The sequence below is a fragment of the Bufo gargarizans genome, chromosome 9 (assembly GCF_014858855.1).
Source record: "Bufo gargarizans isolate SCDJY-AF-19 chromosome 9, ASM1485885v1, whole genome shotgun sequence".
NCBI lineage: Eukaryota > Metazoa > Chordata > Amphibia > Anura > Bufonidae > Bufo > Bufo gargarizans.
Window position 1 is genome coordinate 146,523,656 of NC_058088.1, and position 21,986 is coordinate 146,545,641.

Genomic DNA, 21,986 nt, shown 5'->3' on the forward strand with positions numbered 1-21,986 from the left:
ACCTTCTCATTCAAAGAGTTTTCTTTATTTTCATGACTATGAAAATTGTAGATTCACACTGAAGGCATCAAAACTATGAATTAACACATGTGGAATTATATACATAACAAAAAAGTGTTAAACAACTGAAAATATGTCATATTCTAGGTTCTTCAAAGTAGCCACCTTTTGCTTTGATTACTGCTTTGCACACTCTTGGCATTCTCTTGATGAGCTTCAAGTGGTAGTCACCTGAAATGGTCTTCCAACAGTCTTGAAGGAGTTCCCAGAGGTGCTTAGCACTTGTTGGCCCTTTTGCCTTCACTCTGCGGTCCAGCTCACCCCAAACCATCTCGATTGGGTTCAGGTCCGGTGACTGTGGAGGCCAGGTCATCTGGCGCAGCACCCCATCACTCTCCTTCATGGTCAAATAGCCCTTACACAGCCTGGAGGTGTGTTTGAGGTCATTGTCCTGTTGAAAAATAAATGATGGTCCAACTGTGTACCACACAGCCAGTACTTGCCAGATATTCCTGAAGCTCCTTTAATGTTGCTGTAGGCCTCTTGATAGCCTCCCAGACCAGTTTTTGTCTTGTCTTTTCATCAATTTTGGAGGGACATCCAGTTCTTGGTAATGTCACTGTTGTGCCATATTTTCTCCACTTGATGATGACTGTCTTCACTGTGTTCCATGGTATATCTAATGCCTTGGAAAATCTTTTGTACCCTTCTCCTGACTGATACCTTTTAACAATAAGATTCCTCTGATGCAGACTATGGCTTTTGCTGTGGGATGCGGCTAAGGCTACTTTCACACTAGCGTTCGGGTTTCCGCTTGTGAGCTCCGTTCAAAGGCTCTCACAAGCGGCCCCGAACGCTTCCGTCCAGCCCTAATGCATTCTGAGTGGATGCGGATCCGCTCAGAATGCATCAGTCTGGCAGCGTTTGGCCTCCGCTCCGCTCAGCAGGCGGACACCTGAACGCTGCTTGCAGTGTTCGGGTGTCCGCCTGGCCATGTGGATGTAAGAGGCAGCCCTGATCATCCAGCAACATTTCCAACACATATATATATATCAGACTGTCATGTTTCCCTCCAGCCACCAGAGGCCACTGTGGCTGAGTAGGACAGTGAGAGGAGTTGTTTCCAGAGGATAAGGAGTTAAGGTTTTTCCCGGGCTGAGCAGAGAGCCTGGGCTGAAGGTGTCTGAGTACACAGGAAGAAGGACGCTGACCACTGAGAGGGAGATCCACAGGGAAGATTAGAGTGATTTCTCCCTGCCTGCTGTGACACAGTATCTGGGACATTAGAGTGTGTTTGCTCTCTGACTGAGCTGATGTTTCCTGGTGCAGAAGAGAGACTGCTGCAGTGTGAGGCACCTACCAGAGGGGCTTGTGAGTGAATTCCAGGCCCTGCCTGATTATACGTCCTGAGCTGCTGATTATCCCTAACCAGAGTTACAGAGACTACAAAGTGAGGCTTGCAGCATTACCCCTGCCAGAGCTGATCCACGCTGAAGCAAGCAAGCAAGCAAGCAACCAAGCAACCAGATCGGGACCCAGACTGTATCTGCCTGCATGTGCCGGACACAGAACTGTGAGTGCACTGATGCTAATCTGAGCTAGGACATAGTGGAATAGGATTTAGTTTAGTGCACCGTAGAGGTGCACCCCGGGTAGCGGGGACAGATAGGACTACCTAGAAGAGAGTAGCCTGCCATTTTCTGTACTTGTGTTTGTGATTCATTCGTGTTCTTTATGCAAATTTCCATTATCTTTATTGTGAATTCTCAAGCTGTTCATATTGTAAATCTGCTTTTCCGGCAGTTAGAGTTCTCTTTTAATAAAGCCGGTTTCTGCTTCAGCCTCCTTGTCTGCTGCACTGTACTTGAGTCCTGCTCTACGGTCTCTTCCTCTGCTGACCGTTACATGGAGGCAAACGGATCCGTCCAGACTTACAATGTAAGTCAATGGGGACAGATCCGTTTGAATATGACAGACTATGGCTCAATTTTCAAACGGATCCATCCCCCATTGACTTTCAATGTAAAGTCTGGATGGATCCGTCTGAGGCTACTTTGACACTTAGAATTTTTTTTACAATATAATGCAGACGGATCCGTTCTGAACGGATCCACCGTCTGCATTATATGAGCGGATCCGTCTCAGACGGATCCTCTCTGAACGCAAGTGTGAAAGTAGCCTAAGAAAATTTCAGGAAAGATCAACTACAACAGCTGAACTTTATTTGGGGTTAATCAGAGGCACTTTAAATGATGGCAGGTGTATGCTGACTCCTATTTAACATGATTTTGAATGTGAATGCTTAATTCTGAACACAGCTACATCCCCACTTATGCAACCACAATATTTCAGGTTTTTTTTGTTTTCTTCCCTCCACCTAAAAGATTTCAGTTTGCGTAGACTTTTTATATCCACTGTATGTGCAGTCTGTAGCTGTGTTAGGAAACAGCGGCATCTTGTGGCCAAACAGCAGAATGTCAGTCCAGAACATTTAATTTAATAACACAAACAGTGTTCAGACAAGGAGAGTTGTTTCCCCATCTCACACTTATATACTTACTGCTGCCTCTGGCTTAGCAGAGCTCAGCACTGTGAGTTCACTGAAGACTGAAGACAAATGACGGAGGAATCTGTCTGCCACAGTCTGAAAGGCAGGCAAACACTTGTCACTTTAAATGACACGGTGAGGAAAGGACATTGAGAAAAAAAGGAGCCTATCAGATTGCAAGCAAAAGGGGAAGGTGTAACAGCATTTTTCCTCCTTGTGCCCCGTCACAGTAGCTATAATCACATTGTACCCCTTTACAAAAGTAATGCCCCCCTCTTAGTAGTGCCCCTTTGACAGTAGTTATGCCCCCTTTCAGTAATGCACCCCCATAACTGTTAATAAAAAAGAAAAGAAAAACACTCACCTAGGCGTTCCCCTGATGATCGATGATCAGAGCATCTCCGGCGCTCCTCAGCAGACACAATAAAAAAAAAAAAAAAGATGCGCCCATGATTTTTCTGAGGGTGGTGGTATTTCACTAGGTTATTTTGGTGGTAATATTAATCATCTTACAGCTCACAGTGAATGCTGGTAATGAGTTCTTCTGAGTATATTGAGCCATAGTTGTGTCTTAGTTATTATCTTTACCATTCATTATGGTTTTCGTGTTTGTCCATAAAAAATGTTGGATGCCTGTGATTTTGGGATAAGAATTCCCGAAAAAAGATAAATTTGGGTTGGTAACCCTGGTAGGAGGAATGCACAGGATGATTCCCAAGCATACATCCTTTTGCACAGCCCAATAGTGCAATGTATGTCTGACCGCATTGTGCCTTCTAGAAAGTGCAAGCAGTTGAGTTGAATGGTGGTCAGCTCTGAGAGCTGAACATACCTCAGTCATCCTAAAACCTGAGGACAGCCATCAAAATCCGGGACTGTCCTACCAGATCCTAGACGGTTAGAAGGTATGTGATTTTGGATTTTTAAGCCCTCAATAGCGAACATGGCATCTCCAGATAACACAAATAATATAATAATTATACTGCATGGCAGACAAAAAAGTATCTCTTATATATAACACAAATAATATAATATTTATACTGAATGGCAGACCAAAAAGTTTCTCTTATATAAATATATAAAAATTAATCTGTCTGTCTGTTCTTTAGGCAAGACCAAAAGACTGGACAGATCTGCACCAAATTTGGCACATAGGTACATAGGGTATTCAGAAATGTATTCGACCGGGTCTCAGCTCTCTAGGACGTACCATTCCTGCGATATTCCCAAAAAATATGTTAGCCAATAGTAGCTTGCAGCTTTACTCACACTCTTCCATTCACACGGTCACATGACCCTTATAATCCAATAGAAACTTACAGGTCCTTCAGTCTTAACATAAACAGTTACACCAGGTTTCCATAACAACTCAGCCAATATTTTTCACTGTTTGAAGTCACTGTTAAGGGGGAAGGGTGCTGTGGAGGTCACTGTTAAGAAGCAAGGTGCTATGGATGTCACGTTAAGGGGACAGGGTGCTGTTAAGGGGGGTGGGCTGCTATGGAGGTCAGTGTTAAGGGGGGGTGTCCTGTGGGGGTCACTGTTAAGGGGTAGATCGCTGTGGAGGGTCACTGTAAAGGGTGCCAGGCCACTGTGGAGGTCAGTGTTAAGGGAGTGGGGTACTGTGGAGGCAATGTTAAGGGGGTGGGGTGCTGTAGAAGTTAAGGGGATGGGCGATGTGGAGGTCACAGTTAAGGTGGCGGGGTACTGTGGAGATGAGTATTAATGGGGGGAGGTGCTGTAGAGGTCACTGTTAACGGGATGGGCTCTGTGAAGTGTTAAGAGAGTGGGCCACTGTGCAGCTCACTATTAAGGGGGTGGGCCACTGTGGAGGTCAGTTTTAAGGACGGGCCACTGTGTAGGTCAGTGTAAAGGGGGCAGGGCACTATGGAGGTCACAGTAAAGGTGGCAGGGTTCTGTGGAGGTCACAGTAAAGGGGGTGAGCCGTTATGGATGTCATTGTTAAAGTAGCAGCATACTTTGGAGGTCACTTTTAAGGGGACAAAGTGCTGTGGATGTCAGTTATATATAAAAAAGAAAGAATTCAGCGGGAGCACCATCCAGGAGACGGGTGCAATGTCCAACATAGGGCAACGGCAATACCCAGTTACCCAGTAGTATAAAAAGCAAAAAAGTAGGACTGCACTGAGTTGTAGTGAAATCAAAAAAACTTTTATTCACCCATAATGTGGCAAAATTGCGACATTTCAGCACAGTTTCTATGCTTCCTCAAGCATAGAAACTGTGAAAATGAGGGCATATAAAGACATATCCTGAGTGACCAACCAATCACAATGTGGTTACAATCATAGTTCAATTAAATACATCTGATACATGTGCTAAAGATAAACAAAGTGCATGTGCATAAAGTGACATGTGCCATGAGATCCACAGTACAAGAACTGTATCCTTGCATGTAGATCAAGTAACCATATGGTATACAAGACATCAAGTACATACGGTTCCATTAGTGTTTGTTATAGATATATTGATTGTGCAAAATGCCTCCTCAACAATGTATCCAGCCGCCGTAGGTAACTCCTACGTTGTCCAGCATATGGGGAGAGCTCCAAATCTGCCGAGATGGACCCCAACCCACTAGGTCGCCTATGTCAGAAGGGGACACCTCAATGAACCCCGCTGGCACTGTCAACCTGATTGCCGGTAATAACGCAGCCATAGGGGGGATTCTCCCTAAAATTTCTAAGGAAAGCACTACACAAAAATTACATATCTGGAGTTGCGCAACAATTTGAAAAAAAAAACACAGGTACTCTTGCTGGGCGTCATCACTTTCAAAGAGGTTTAGTTCAGGGATCTTCATCCGATCATGTGAGGGTTAAAATTTCTAAAAGGCAAAGAGAAATTTACAAATGAATTGCAAATTAGATAGTATGTTTCATGTGAATTACAAATTGTACTTTCACCATTCCTTGGCACTATCATACACAATTGAAACAGGAAAACCGCAAATACAAGGAAAATCAGGATCAACCCCAAATCAATGGTCCTTCACCTAAATTCCGCATTAAGCCCTCTAGGGTGTAGGCTATCCAGAGCATATATCCATCGTAGTTCTCTTTTTTTTTTAATTGCTAAACGGTCACCACCTCTTCTGGGTAACGCAATATGATCTATGATCCAGCATCTTAGATCCCGTTCAGTGTGATGAAGGGATCCAAAATGTCTGGAAACTGGTAGATAAATGCGCTTTTTCCTTATGGAATTTCTGTGATTGTTTAACCTTAATGATGAAGAACATGTAAGATGGAATCTAATGGGATACTCTTTTCCTGTATGTGGATGTACAAAGGATTTAGATTTACAAATATAGTGACAATTGACGCAGTTGAGGCACGGGAAACATCCCAGCCCCGACTGCGTCAATGTTCACTGTACACTGCTTCTTTTGGGACCTATGTCTGCTCTGACCAAATGGTCTCTGATATTTTTATTCTTTCGATATGATAAAAGAGGAGGAATTTTAAACTCAGGGACAACTTTGATGCATCTACTGAGAATATTCCAATTGTTTTTCAGAATCTGTCCTATCTCCAAACTACAGTCAGAGTATGTCGACATAAACGGTATCCTTTGAATTTTTTGAGGAATGGGTTGTACACTTTCTGTATTTGTATGAAGAATTTAACTTTTTTGTTCATTTAACAATTTGCGAGGGTAACCACGTTCTTTAAATTTACCTTCCATCATATCCAATGTGGCGCCCGTTTGGATACAATGTGCTTTGCCCTCAGAAATTGCGAGTAAGGGAGATGTTTGATCAAGCTACGTGGATGGTTGCTTTCAAACCGTAAAATCGTATTTCTGTCTGTCGGCTTAACGAACAGACCCGTACAGATTAAACCATCAACCAGTTTAACCTTAGTATCCAGAAATGACAGATTTGTTTTAGAATGAGACAATGTATACTAAAGATAAGCATCCACACCATTAAGGTATTGATGAAATTTATTTAATTGTATTTCAGTACCCGCCCACAGGAGGAAGACGTCATCTATGTATCTCCACCACCTCAAAACATGTTGAAAGTGGTGGGATACATAGATAAAGTCCTCCTCCATGTGGCGCATATATATGTTTGCGTACGTTGGGGCCACATTTGACCCCATCGCAACACCGCGTTTTTGATTAAAAAATGTGTCCTGAAACAAAAAATAGTTGTTCTCAAGTATCAGTTTCAGATGGGAATTAATAAAGTGTTTTGTATCCAGAGTTATATGTGAGCCATCCAGATATTTATTAACTGCAGCAATACCTTTCTCATGTCCTATTGATGTATATAGAGATACCACATAAAAAGATACAAGAGTTAGAGACTCCACACTACTGATATTAACTGCTCTCAATTGTTGCAAAAAATCCCCTGTATCTTTGATATAAGATTTTCCAGCTGTCGAAGTATCCCTCAGCATTTTATCAAGGAAAATAGCTATTCTGCTAAATATAGAGTCTGTGCCTGATACGATGGGGCAGCCAGGAGGGTCCACAAGACTTTTATGGACCTTAGGCAATATACACTCACCTAAAGAATTATTAGTAACACCATACTAATACGATGTTGGACCCCCTTTTGCCTTCAGAACTGCCTTAATTCTACGTGGCATTGATTAAACAAGGTGCTGATAGCATGCTTTAGAAATGTTGGCCCATTTTGATAGGATAGCATCTTGCAGTTGATGGAGATTTGAGGGATGCACATCCAGGGCACGAAGCTCCCGTTCCACCACATCCCAAAGATGCTCTAGTGGGTTGAGATCTGGTGACTTTGGTGGCCATTTTAGTACAGTGAACTCATTGTCATGTTCAAGAAACCAATTTGAAATGATTCGAGCTTTGTGACATGGTGCATTATCCTGCTGGAAGTAGCCATCAGAGGATGGGTACATGGTGGTCATAAAGGGACGGACATGGTCACAAACAATGCTCAGGTAGCCCAATTGGCACTAAGGGGCCTAAAGTGTGCCCAGAAAACATCCCCCACACCATTACACCACCACCACAAGCCTGCACAGTGGTAACAAGGCATGATGGATACATGTTTTCATTCTGTTTACGCCAAATTCGGACTCTACCATTTGAATGTCTCAACAGAAATCGAGACTCATCAGACCAGGCAACATTTTTCCAGTCTTCAACAGTCCAATTTTGGTGAGCTCGTGCAAATTGTAACCTCTTTTTCCTATTTGTAGTGGAGATGAGTGGTACCCGGTGGGGTCTTCTGATGTTTTAGCCCATCCGCCTCAAGGTTGTGCGTGTTCTGGCTTCACAGATACTTTGCTGCATACCTCGGTTGTAACGAGTGGTTATTTCAGTCAACGCTGCTCTTCTATCAGCGTTGGGGTCAAACGTGGCCCCAACGTACACAAACATATATATGCGCCACATGGAGGAGGACTTTATCTATGTATCCCACCACTTTCAACATGTTTTGAGGTGGTGGAGATACATAGATGACGTCTTCCTCCTGTGGACGGGTACTGAAATACAATTAAATGAATTTCATCAATACCTTAATGGTGTGGATGCTTATCTTTAGTATACAGTGTCTCATTCTAAAACAAATCTGTCATTTCTGGATACTAAGGTTAAACTGGTTGATGGTTTAATCTGTACTGGTCTGTTCGTTAAGCCGACAGACAGAAATACGATTTTACGGTTCGAAAAAAACCATCCACGTAGCTTGATCAAACATCTCCCTTACTCGCAATTTCTGAGGGCAAAGCACATTGTATCCAATCGGGCGGAGTTGTCCGCCACATTGGATATGATGGAAGGTAAATTTAAAGAACGTGGTTACCCTCGCAAATTGTTAAATGAACAAAAAAGTTAAATTCTTCATACAAATACAGAAAGTGTACAACCCATTCCTCAAAAAATTCAAAGGATACCGTTTATGTCGACATACTCTGACTGTAGTTTGGAGATAGGACAGATTCTGAAAATCAATTGGAATATTCTCAGTAGATGCATCAAAGTTGTCCCTGAGTTTAAAATGCCTCCTCTTTTATCATATCGAAAGAATAAAAATATCAGAGACCATTTGGTCAGAGCAGACATAGGTCCCAAAAGAAGCAGTGTACAGTGAACATTGACGCAGTCGGGGCTGGGATGTTTCCTGTGCCTCAACTGCGTCAATTGTCACTATATTTGTAAATCTAAATCCTTTGTACATCCACATACAGGAAAAGAGTATCCCATTAGATTCCATCTTACATGTTCTTCATCATATGTGATTTATGTGCTACCATGTCCTTGCAACCTAATATATGTTGGAGAAACATCAACGGAATTGAAATTAAGGTTAAACAATCACAGAAATTCCATAAGGAAAAAGCGCATTTATCTTCCAGTTTCCAGACATTTTGGATCCCTTCATCACACTGAACGGGATCTAAGATGCTGGATCATAGATCATATTGTGTTACCCAGAAGAGGTGGTGACCGTTTAGCAATAAAAAAAAAGAGAACTACGATGGATATATGCTCTGGATAGCCTACACCCTAGAGGGCTTAATGCGGAATTTAGGTGAAGGACCATTGATTTGGGGTTGATCCTGATTTTTCTTGTATTTGCGGTTTTCCTGTTTCAATTGTGTATGATAGTGCCAAGGAATGGTGAAAGTACAATTTGTAATTCACATGAAACATACTATCTAATTTGCAATTCATTTGTAAATTTCTCTTTGCCTTTTAGAAATTTTAACCCTCACATGATCGGATGAAGATCCCTGAACTAAACCTCTTTGAAAGTGATGACGCCCAGCAAGAGTACCTGTGTTTTTTTTTTCAAATTGTTGCGCAACTCCAGATATGTAATTTTTGTGTAGTGCTTTCCTTAGAAATTTTAGGGAGAATCCCCCCTATGGCTGCGTTATTACCGGCAATCAGGTTGACAGTGCCAGCGGGGTTCATTGAGGTGTCCCCTTCTGACATAGGCGACCTAGTGGGTTGGGGTCCATCTCGGCAGATTTGGAGCTCTCCCCATATGCTGGACAACGTAGGAGTTACCTACGGCGGCTGGATACATTGTTGAGGAGGCATTTTGCACAATCAATATATCTATAACAAACACTAATGGAACCGTATGTACTTGATGTCTTGTATACCATATGGTTACTTGATCTACATGCAAGGATACAGTTCTTGTACTGTGGATCTCATGGCACATGTCACTTTATGCACATGCACTTTGTTTATCTTTAGCACATGTATCAGATGTATTTAATTGAACTATGATTGTAACCACATTGTGATTGGTTGGTCACTCAGGATATGTCTTTATATGCCCTCATTTTCACAGTTTCTATGCTTGAGGAAGCATAGAAACTGTGCTGAAATGTCGCAATTTTGCCACATTATGGGTGAATAAAAGTTTTTTTGATTTCACTACAACTCAGTGCAGTCCTACTTTTTTGCTTTTTATACTACTGGGTAACTGGGTATTGCCGTTGCCCTATGTTGGACATTGCACCCGTCTCCTGGATGGTGAGACGTACAATTTGTAATTCACATGAAACATACTATCTAATTTGAAATTAATTTGTAAATTTCTCTTTGCCTTTTAGAAATTTTAACCCTCACATGATCGGATGAAGATCCCTGAACTAAACCTCTTTGAAAGTGATGACGCCCAGCAATAGTACCTGTGTTTTTTTTTTCTCAAATTGTTGCGCAACTCCAGATATGTAATTTTTGTGTAGTGCTTTCCTTAGAAATTTTAGGGAGAATCCCCCCTATGGCTGCGTTATTACCGGCAATCAGGTTGACAGTGCCAGCGGTGTTCAGTGCCCCTTCTGACATAGGCGACCTAGTGGTTTGGTCGGGGCAGTTTGCCTTCAAGTAAAATGGCGGTTTCAGTATAATTGTGAGGAGCGCATGCGTCACATTGAAGCGCTATGACACATATAATGACGCTCGTCTGGACATGCGCAACGAACTGTTGGAGACGCTCAATGGAGCGCGATGGTCTCTGCGGGCGACATGACTTTTAGAGGTGTGATTTCTATGATCTTCATCCGCTACACTAAGTCACTTTTTATTATAATCTTACTAAAGATGTTATTTATATGTACTTGATGTCTTGTATGCCATATGGTTACTTGATCTATATGCAAGGATACAGTTCTTGTACTGTGGATCTCATGGCACATGTCACTTTATGCACATGCACTTTGTTTATCTTTAGCACATGTATCAGATGTATTTAATTGAACTATGATTGTAACCACATTGTGATTGGTTGGGTCACTCAGGATATGTCTTTATATGCCCTCATTTTCACTGTTTCTATGCTTGAGGAAGGCTCTTGTTAGCTGAAACGTGGCAAATTTGCCATATTATGGGTGAATAAAAGTTTTTTTGATTTCACTACAACTCATGAGTGCAGTCCTACTTTTTCGCTTTTTATATATATATATATATATGTATATATATATATATATATATTAAAGTCACTGACCGTTCAGTGGAATGAGCAGGAGGAAAAGGCTTTCTCCGCTCTGAAGTCGGCCCTGTGTGGGTCCCCGGTGTTGGTTACTCCCGACTTTAAGAGGGAGTTTGTGGTACAGACAGATGCCTCTGAAGTAGGTCTCGGAGCTGTACTCTCTCAGGACATCAATGTGGAGGAGCTTCCCATTGTTTTCCTGAGCCGCAAACTTACACTAGCCGAGACTAGGTACAGTATAGCAGTGAGAGAGTGCCTGGCCATCAAGTGGACACTCGAGTCTCTCCGCTATTACTGTTGGGAAAAAAGTTCCATCTGGTAACCGACCACTCCCCTCTCAAGTGGATGAGCCAAGCTAAAGAGAGGAATGCTCGGGTCGCCAGGTGTTTTTTGTCTCTACAGAACTTTATATTTTCAGTGGAACATAGGGCAGGCAGGTTACAGGGTAATGCAGATGCCCTGTCCCGGGTACACTGTCTGGTGGGTGTTCAACCCCTCAGGGTTGAACAAAGAGGGTAGGTATGTAGGGAAGCACATGGAGCCGTCATTGACGGAAGATATGTGTCACTGATGTTCCTGGCCTCAGTCAGGTAAGAGCCGGTAATTTTAAGTGTCAGAGGCAGCTAGTGCCTACTGACACTATTTATTATTTAGTGTGGCTGTAAAAAGCTGATCCGGGCCGGCTCTTACTGGGAGCAGCCAAAGTGCAGGGTGGGTGGCTGTTCCTCACGTTTCAGGCCGTGTTTTGGTTTGGGATAAAAACCCAGCCAGCAGTCTCAGCTGGGTGGATTATCCTTCATCTGATACTGGAGCTGTGTCAGTCTGGGGTGTTGGAGCCTGAGAGTTTAGGCCGGGACTAAGGCCTGCTATATATTGTTTGGGAAAAAGCACGTGGACTTCTGCTTCACCTAAGGTCTTATGTGCTGCAGCCTGGTGTCAACAAACACCAGACTCAAAGTGACAGTTTTTCCTTGAAACTGCCTTTTTGTTGTCACTTTACTTATGTGTGAATAAAGCAGTGCATTTAAGTTAAAGACGTTGTCTAAGCCTGTCGACCAGAGCAGATTCCCAATATATATACATATATATATATATATATATATATATATAATTTGAGGAAAGTGAGGAAGCAGCACACTGTATAAGCAGGGGGTGCACGTCCGGCCAGTGTGGACCAGCACCTAGGTCCAATGTACTAGAAGTGAAAAATAGCCAGCAGCACTATATATACCCCCAAATTACATAGTTACATAGTTGTTAAGGTTGGAAAAAGACAAAAGTCCATCAAGTCCAACCTGTAATCCTGCTATATCAATTCACGGAACAAATCCCTAGATAGATATCCATCTTCCTTCTAAAAAGGGGTTGGTCCAAAAGGGAAGGGTGCGTAGAACAAGATTTCTATACATTGTCATAAGCCTCAATGTTATTTTGAATTAAAAAGTCATCTAAACCTTTTTTGAAGCCATCTACTGTATTTGCTGTGCCCAGTTTCTGCGGCGGACTATTACAGAAATTAAAAGCCCTTACAGTAAAGAATGCTTATCACTTCTTATGACTGAATCTTTTTTTTCTCCAGGCGTAGGGGTGGCCACATGTTTTTTGAGGGCGTTTAACACAGAATAGCTTTCCTTGATCTTTTTTGTATGGTCCATTTACATATTTGTACAGGTTAATCATGTCATCCCTTAGACATCCTTTTTCAAGGCTAAACAAATTCAGTTCATTTAATCTTTGCTCATAACTAAGATCTTTCAGGCCCTTTAGGAGTTTAGTTGCTCTCCTCTGTACTTTCTCTAACTCCAGAGCATTTTTTTATGGACTAGTGCCCAGAACTGAACCGTGTATTCCAGATGAGGCCGCACCAACGCTTTGTATAGTGGCAATATTACATCCCTGTTCCCAGAGTCCATACCTCTTTTAATACAAGAGAAAATTCTGTTGGCCTTAGAGGCAGCTGACTGGCATTGCATGCTGTTATTTAGTCCATGATCTATTAATACACCCAGATCCTTCTCAACAAGTCACGAAGAAAATACTGCAGTGGTGCAAATTCACTGATGGAGACGGTCGTAGAACTTCAAGTTAGATGTTTCTTTTATTCAAAGCAAGCGCATGTACATATAAACAACGCGTTTCATCAGGTAAGGTAAAAGTACATAGGGGTAGATATTTATAGTGAAAGAAAAGTAAAATAAAATGCCAAAAAAACGCACCTGTGTACCGCCCTCAACAGGAGGGGTTATCACTAGGTTTCATTTAAATTGCAGTATACATACATATCGTAAGAAAAGGGGGTATAGATACTAAAATGAATAGAGTAAGTAATAGTATGCACAAAGGTGAATTGAATGTGTAAAAACAAGTGTATTAAAATGTTTTTAAATGTTTTTAATGTTTTTCAACACATTGTCAAAACGAATGAAAAGATCATGTGACCACTGGTTGGGTCACATGGTGTATTTCGTTTCTGAAGGGGGTGGGGATGTGCCGGCCTATTAATTTCTTATGCTGCTGGGAGAAGGGACACTTGATCGGAACGGGCGTGACTATGTGACCCATCTCCATGGTGAGCAGGACGCTACCTCCGTGATGTCAGCATTATGTGCCAGCGCTTACTTGCAGACATGATCGCAGTCTTGCGGTCATGTGGCTTGTTGTCAAGGTAACCGGAACGCTTCTGCTCTTGGTTGCTATTGTTAGCAGTACTCCCAGCTCCGGGCTGTGAGGGGAGAAGTTAAATATATCAAAGCTGGCGTTGGTTATCTGAATGGGAACATATGATTGCTACCAGAACTAAGAATAAATAATAGAATAACACTGTAAATAAAATGAGAGCGACTTAAAAGACTGATAATAAATATATGGGACAATTAGCCCAAAAAAAGTAAACAACGGAATGGATTTAAATGACAAGATATTAAAATTTGCATTTTTGCATTTTTTTTTTTATTTTTTAAAAACTGTGGGCAATTAGCCACATTCTACCACCTTCCCAAAATTCATAAGAATGAGAAGAATCCACCCGGTAGACCAATTATTTCTGGAGTTTCTGCTCTCACCCGTAATTTATCTCATTATATTGATGTCAACCTCCAGAAATACATCCTAGGACTAACATCTTATCTAAGGGACTCCACATCACTGAAAGATATTGAATGGAAGACTAGCTACTTTTGGCTAACCCTTGATGTTTTGGCCCTTTATTCCAAAATATTGCATGAATTAGGTTTGAAGTGTACATCCGCCTTTCTGGAAAAAGATCATGATATGCCTGCGCAACAAAAAGATTTCATCATTAGAGGCATTGAGTTTATCCTCACACATAATGTTTTTCTATTCCAGAAACAAATTTACAAACAGATAAGTGGGACTGCAATGGGGACACACTTCGTGACGAGTTTTGCCAACCTCTTTATGGGAGCGTTTGAGGAATCCTTATTTTATCAAACAACCTATTGGTCAAAAAACATTGTCTTGTTTCAAAGATACATAGATGACCTGATTTTTATTTGGAACAGAGACCAAACAGCCATCGAGAATTTCATCTTGTGGCTCAATACAAATAATTGGGGTATTTCATTTACAGGTACATATAATTCTTGTAAAATTGAGTTTCTAGACCTCAAAATCTCATGAGAACGAAATTAGGACACAGACTTTCTTTAAGAAGGTATATAGGAATAGCTATTTGGACTTTAAGAGTACCCACCATAGGAAATGGAAAACTAACATTCCCTTTAGCCAATTTAAGAGAATTCGGCGAAACTGCACAACTGATGAGGACTTTACCAATCAGTGCGATGCACTCACCACTAGGTTTAGTCAGAAAGGATATCCAACAAACATCGTCTCGAGTGCTAGAAAAAAACCTTCAGCACTCTCACAATTAGAGTGCCTAGCACCCATATGGAAAAGAGAACAGGATGCAGACAGCAATCTATTTCTCTGTAATTTTTTAACCACTTACAACCAAAACCACAATACCATTAAAACAATACTGGAGAAACATTGGCACATCCTAAGAAGGGATCCTATACTGAATCAAATTATTCCAAAGGTTCCCCGCCTAACCTATAACCTATAGAAGAGTGCGGAGCCTGAAAAACATCTTTTTGCAGCTAGCAAATTAAGATCAACTAATGGTCCAACTAAAAATCAGGATTCCTCTATTCCTAAAGGCAGCCATAAATGCGTCCATTCAAGATGTTTGTGTTGCAGAATGATCTGTCGGAAATCAATCTTTCAAAGCCGAAGCAGTGGTGAATCCTTTCCCATTTCTAGCAATTTGAACTGTGAATCCTCTTACGTAATTTACTTATTAGAATGCCTGTGTCATTTACAGTATGTCAGTTGCAGCATACAAACATTACGTAACAGAGTTAATAAGCACCGGTCAAATATAAAGAAACAATACCTCAAACACAGTGTCTCAGGACATGCAGCGCTTCATCATGAGGGGAGTTCATGCGGCTTTACTGTCATACCTATTGAACAAATACCAGCGCACCTAAAAGAAATGTTTTGGATATATAAAATAAAACGCCTTAGTCCTTATGAAGCCTTTGAGATAAACCTAAAAAATCTGTCTTTTCCCTTCCATTATATATTTTTGTGGCCTTTTACACCAAAAGATTAAATAGAGTTTCCGTACAGTATATTATATTCAGGACCCCTACTCCCTCATATATCTGAAACATTCTTCTTTTAAATTATTAGTTTGTATTTTATTATTTTAATATCCTGTCATGTCAAATTCAAATTTCTCCCTATTTTACCTACCCGTGATGTAAAATTGCTCCCTATTTTACTTATCTTAGGGCTAATTGCCCCCAGTTTTGAAAAAATTCCTAAAAAATTCTAATTTTAATATCTTGTCATTTAAATCCGTTCTGTTGTTTACTTTTTGGGGCTAATTGTCCAATATATTTATTATCAGTCTTTTAAGTCACTCTTATTTTATTTACAGTGTTATTCTATTATTTATTCTTAGTTCTGGTAGCAATCATATGCCCCCATTCAGATAACCAATGCCAGCTTTGATATATTTAACTTCTCCCCTCACAGCCCGGAGCTGGGAGTACTGCTAACAATAGCAACCAAGAGCAGAAGCGTTCCGGTTACCTTGACAACAAGCCACATCACCGCAAGACTGCGATCATGTCTGCGAGTAAGCGCTGGCACATAATGCTGACATCACAGAGGTAGTGTCCTGCTCACCATGGAGATGGGTCACGTGGTCACGCCTTTCCGATCACGTGTCCTTTCTCCCATCAGCATAAGAAATGAATAGGCCGGTGTTCTGCCAGATCTCTATAGATTGCTGAAAGTCTATAGCGGAAGTCACGTGGTGCGCTGCACAAGCGCACTTCCACGAATCATCCCTGCAGCCTCCATTGAAGTACTTTGTGCACCGCACGTGCTTACAATTAAGGGTATATTGACCTCTTAAAGTGACAGTCATCTCCAGTAAAATACAGCATCTACATTAATTTTTTACAATATGTATGTTTACTGCTATTTAAATGACACCTAGTGATAACCCCTCCCATTGAGGGCGGTACACAGGTGCAATTTTTTGGTGTTTTTTTTTTTTACTTCTCTTTTACTATAAATATCTACCCCTATGTACTTTTACCTAACCTGATGAAGGGGAACTGTTTGTCCCCGAAATGTGTTGTTTATATGTATATGCGCTTTCTTTGAATAAAAGAAACATCTAACTTGAAGTTCTACGACCGTCTCCATCAGTGAATTTGCGCCACCGCAGTATTTTCTTTGTGACAACGACTCTCTAGGGGATTGGACACCCTTTCCAGGAGAGACCTTTCCTGCGGCTGCATCTTCATTAGAGTTGGGCCTATTATTAGCACAACTCAATAAGGTGAGTCTTTCTCCTTTCTTAATATCTCAACTTGCCCGAACATACTACCCTATTGTGCGCCCCTTTACTCTCTCCCGCATCATTCCACTTGAGGTTTGAGTGGGGGCTAGAGACGTCCTCTCCTACAACAACCTTCTCAACCAGTGACTCTCCCAGTTTTACTCCCCCTAGGACATATGCTGCATGCAGACTATTAGTCCCCATGTGCATAACTTTACATTTATCTATAGTGAAACTCATTTGCCACCTCAAGTGGAGGCCCAAACAGTAGGTTTTTCCAAGTCATCTTGTACCTTATTAACATCCTCCATAGACTGCACCATATTACAAAGTTGCTAAAAAGAACAATAATATGTCCCTCATTGGCTTTCAATCAGTAATATGTACCCCCATATTGTGGTACTGAGAAAAGTAAGCTAAACTAGTCAGTCAGTCAGTGGGAAAATAAAAAAAATGATGGATCTTGAAGTGCTATGATTAAAAAGAAAAAAAGAAAAAAAAAACAATATTCTGAGGCTGAAAAGATAAATTTGCAATATTTTCAGGCAACTATAGGGGGGGCTGCAGAGTCACTTGGCGTCCCAGTCTGACACTATGGGTAATAATGAACAATTTATACCTATACAATGGAATATCTGACAGCCTTCCTTCAGATGTAAAGACAAATCCAGCCAGCGCTAGCTGCTACAGGTCAGCGTTGCTGCGGGGAGGAGTGAAACTCCACGAGGTCAAAAGTGAAAGTAAATCCCGGCAACTGCTTGGATATGCTGAATCTTCTTCTTTTTATTTCTTATTTTATATAAGAGGTAACAACAACGTGTTTCGGCAAACTGCCTTTTTCAACAGGTACATTCAACATATGTTACATAGATATATATAGACAAATCAATTGCAGGTGCAAGTGACGTCATCCACCCACTAATAGAGGGGTATTCACTACCCACCAATCAATCGCCTACTTTCTATTCATCAAGAAGAGCACCAGAGAGTAAAGGATACCCAGTGCCAGAGAATAAAGATCAGCGTTGGATACGTTGGATACATTGTAGCCAAGAGGTTTAAACCGTGATTATGAGGTTGCTCGACTGTAATTTATGGTATTACTAATGATATGTGTTTCTTTCTTTCTCTCTCTTTTTTTCTATTTAGACACAGCAGACTCGCTGATCTTTATTCTCTGGCACTGGGTATCCTTTACTCTCTGGTGCTCCTCTTGATGAATAGAAAGTAGGTGATTGATTGGTGGGTAGTGAATACCCCTCTATTAGTGGGTGGATGACGTCACTTGCACCTGTAATTGATTTGTCTATATATATATCTATGTAACACATGTTGAATGTACCTGTTGAAAAAGGCAGTGTGCCGAAACGCGTTGTTGTTACCTCTTATAGAAAATAAGAAATAAAAAGAAGATTCAGCATATCCAAGCAGTTGCCGGGATTTACTTTCCTTCAGATGTACACATCAGGAATCATAAGGGCCCTATTAGAAAAAACGATTTTCAGGCTCACTTTTTAGTAGGAACACTATTTCTCAATAATTGGCCTGTATAATTGTGCCTCTGATCAGCCAATAAACAAGCAAATGCTCCTTAGTTAGCTCATTTGCATCTTTCAACAGGATAAAAGACGTACAATGATCAGGCAGCACATCTCCCTTTTTAATCAGGAATGTGCTGCTGATAATAGAACTGAATGAGAGAGGAACAACTGAGTTCCTCCAGCATTCACTTTGCATCAGACTGTATTGTTCATCTGTGCCTATCCCGCTGAAACATCAGGCTGTCTAATCAAATCAACACATATCTTGAAAGCGTTAATAATGAATTGTGAAAAGAGACTAAGGTAATACTATATGCTATAGGTTTCAGCTGTCATTGGTGCTAAAACTCTAAGCAAACTAAATGAGATGTATCTTTCATAACTGTAGTTTAATTATTGGCACTGTCTTTTCTATCTGGTTCTCATTCTTTGGTTCAAGCAGTATTTTTTGAATTTTAATAGCATACAGCATCAAAATAATTACATTTATAGTCAGTATAATTTACATTAACAGGATATGTGAACATATAGATATAATTTCCAGCAATGTTAAAATAAAGGGCTAACATGTTTTAGTCACAGAAAATATCTCTTTCTTTCAGGTCTCATTGTACTTGCTGCAATTACTCCAGAGTCGTCCATGGACTCAGGGCATGAAACAAACTCCTCAGAACTCACTGATGGTTCAGAGATGGTGACAGCTATAAAACCACATCACAACACTGCCTATTTCCTGGCCCATCACCTTAACAAAGAGAGTCTGCTTTCTCGAAAAGATCTCCCATTTAAAATTCAGACGTGTGCAGCTCAGGCTGTCCTCTCCTCTCCTTACTCTTTAGCTCGCTTAGACACTAGCCCTCTGTTGAAGCCTGCAATTTTACAACAGCATTTTACAGGAGCAGATCAGCAACAAAATTTAACAGACGCAATTTCAAATACACTGTTTAACTTCCATAGTGAAGTATCCACGCCTACATCCCCTGAAAAATTTCGGGATGACACTTGTTTGATGACACCCATAAGTTCCACAAAAATCCCACAGAATGTTTCAAAATATAATTCTGATCCTTCCTCAGCTATCATACAAAGCTCTTCTGAAGGAACATCATCATCTCCAGCAGAAAAAAGCCACAAGAATAGCTCTATGTTTCAAAAAGACAGAGATATTGAGGAAGGTAGCCTGTGTGATTGTCAATTATCACAAGCAGAGCCTTCTTCAGTAACACTGGGTGAACCAAGCAGTGGGGGACATGATGTACTTCACAATTCCCCAACAGATGATGAGAGGCTCCATGCAAAAGCTTGCTCTGTCAAGACTCCAGAGGAGCAGCTTCAAAGCCAAAAGATAATAGAAAAAAATGAGATAACCAAATCATATGTAGAAAATATAGTTTCACCAAAGCTGGGCAAAAGGAAGCAAGAACCAACTGAAAAAACTCTCAAAACAGAGCAAATCCCTTCTGTCTCCAACAGCTTTGTGCATGCACGAGACAATACAAAAATAACAACCAAATCAGACACTGACATAGCAACACCCTTAAGAATACCAGAAAAAGTGCCTACTCCAATTCAGCTGGAAGATTGCGATGCACCAGCTAAACCAAGAGCACGAGCCCCCTTCAAGTTGCGGAAACTATTTTCTGCAACATTCCCTACTCGTATGAGAAGAGAAACAGATGAGCGTCAAGCACAGCTGCTTAAGGTTAAGCAGTATGAAATGGAGTTCCTTGAAGAATTGCTTAAGCCACAGGGAAAAGTAAATGCACAACACCATGATGTTCCTGGCTCATTGGTACCTGGGCGCTGCCCATGTCAGGTACGTAGCAGCCCTCTACAAAAAGTACCAGGGATGTCTCGTGAACAAAGGCGTAGCTGTGATTGTAAACGTATTATAAGAGGTATACGTGCCCCACCTAACCCTTTTCTAGAACCGGAACTAAGGAGCAGGTCAAGAGTCTCTGGCTCAGGTCTTACAGGTATTAGACTTGTCCGGTCTTCAAGTCTTGAGTCTCACAAAACAGAAAAAATGTCTCCAGGTATTAACACTTCCGCAGCAGATAGTGAGAGCAATATGCATTATACAAAGTTGCCACAAATGTCTAATAGAACTGATGGAAATAAAAAGGAAGCTCCCTACAACCCTCATCCTACTAAATCACAGAAGAAAGACAGTGATTCTTCCATACTTAAAAGCAAGCTGTTAGATACATCAGGGAGCAGGGAGGAACCAAAGACTCCAGTTATTCTGCCACGGCAAGGAGATACTATTTCTGTCCAAACCAAGTTGCCTGGAGAGGAAGGGTCTATTACAGAGGAAAAATGTTGCTCTTTTCGGCATTGCTTTAATTGCCGTAGATGCTTATCTGCAGATGAAAACAATGATAAGGATGAATTATCTTACTCTATTCCCATGCAGATCCTTCCAGGAATGCATATAAATTCTGATAACACACCTGTTGTAAGTCAGACTCTTCAAGTACTGGATGCTACTGCATGTAGTGGCCCTGAAGATATTCAAACACAAGAGATTGATCTCCGGACTGCCACTTTTGAGGGAAGTCTTGCTAAAGTTAATGCATTACGTGGACGTAGTTATTCCCTACCTGATGGCTTCATATCTGTTCAACTTGACACCAGTGAACTTCTAACAGTTTTGCGCCAGTGCCTAGTGAGCACTGAGACGGCTGCACCGAAGCTTAATTCAGTGCATCTAGGTAAACACAAACAAGAGCTAACATTGCGATTTAAAGAATTCAGGGCATCTTGCAGAAGAATGGCTGGAGTTGATAAGAATCCAGAGCACATGCTGATTGCAGTGACGTCTAGCTTCCAGGTCCTTTGTGGCTTGATTGAGACTTTTGTAAAACTGATCTTTGTGATCCAATCAGACAGTCAACGTCAGGAACTGTTAAGCAAAGTAGAAGAAGTAGTGAGAAATTATACATTCTTGCTTAGAGCAGCAGAGGAATCCAGTGCTCGGACAATTGGGCATAGTCACACTGTAGTAGGCCAGTTAGCCAAGCAAAGTGCTACAGTGGCTACAGCAGTTAGCACCTTTTCCCGTTCGCTAAAAACTCTAATGAATAAGTAGTGTTTGTGACTGAAAAACAAGAAAAATATCCATTTGGAAACTACCAGCCTTAATATGCATATGGGAAAAATCATTGGATGATAGATTATGAAGTCCTTATAACTGCATATTATTGATAAAGTTCATCAAAGTTAATTGATGAATAGTATTATGTGTTACTATGCTATGCCAAGACATCTGACTATAAAACTGCAAAAACAGTATTGCCTCTATGTACATAGCTACCATTCCACTGTGATTTTCTTAGTTCCACACCTATTCCTTTCCAATAATTAGGGATTTATGTATGTAAAATCCCAAAATAATAGGGAAAGTGAGTGGAACATGCATATTTCCCCCTTAGAGCATAAGCATAGGCCAAAAATATATATATATATAATCTAGTATACATTAGATAAAATATATAATATATCTAATATATAACAGAAGTGTTTTAAATTAGTCTATTTTTCTACTAA

General features: G+C 41.0%; 1 protein-coding gene across 1 annotated transcript in view; it reads left to right on the plus strand.

The window, feature by feature from the left end:
* FRMPD3 (FERM and PDZ domain containing 3) overlaps positions 1-21,558 on the plus strand; it is a 553,251-nt gene extending 531,693 nt beyond the window's left edge. Inside the window, exon 14 of the mRNA XM_044268648.1 lies at positions 19,040-21,558. Coding sequence (XP_044124583.1) covers positions 19,040-21,528 — 2,489 coding nt within the window. The 3' untranslated portion in view covers positions 21,529-21,558. The remainder of the gene's footprint in view (positions 1-19,039) is intronic.
* The last annotated feature ends 428 nt before the right edge of the window (positions 21,559-21,986 follow it).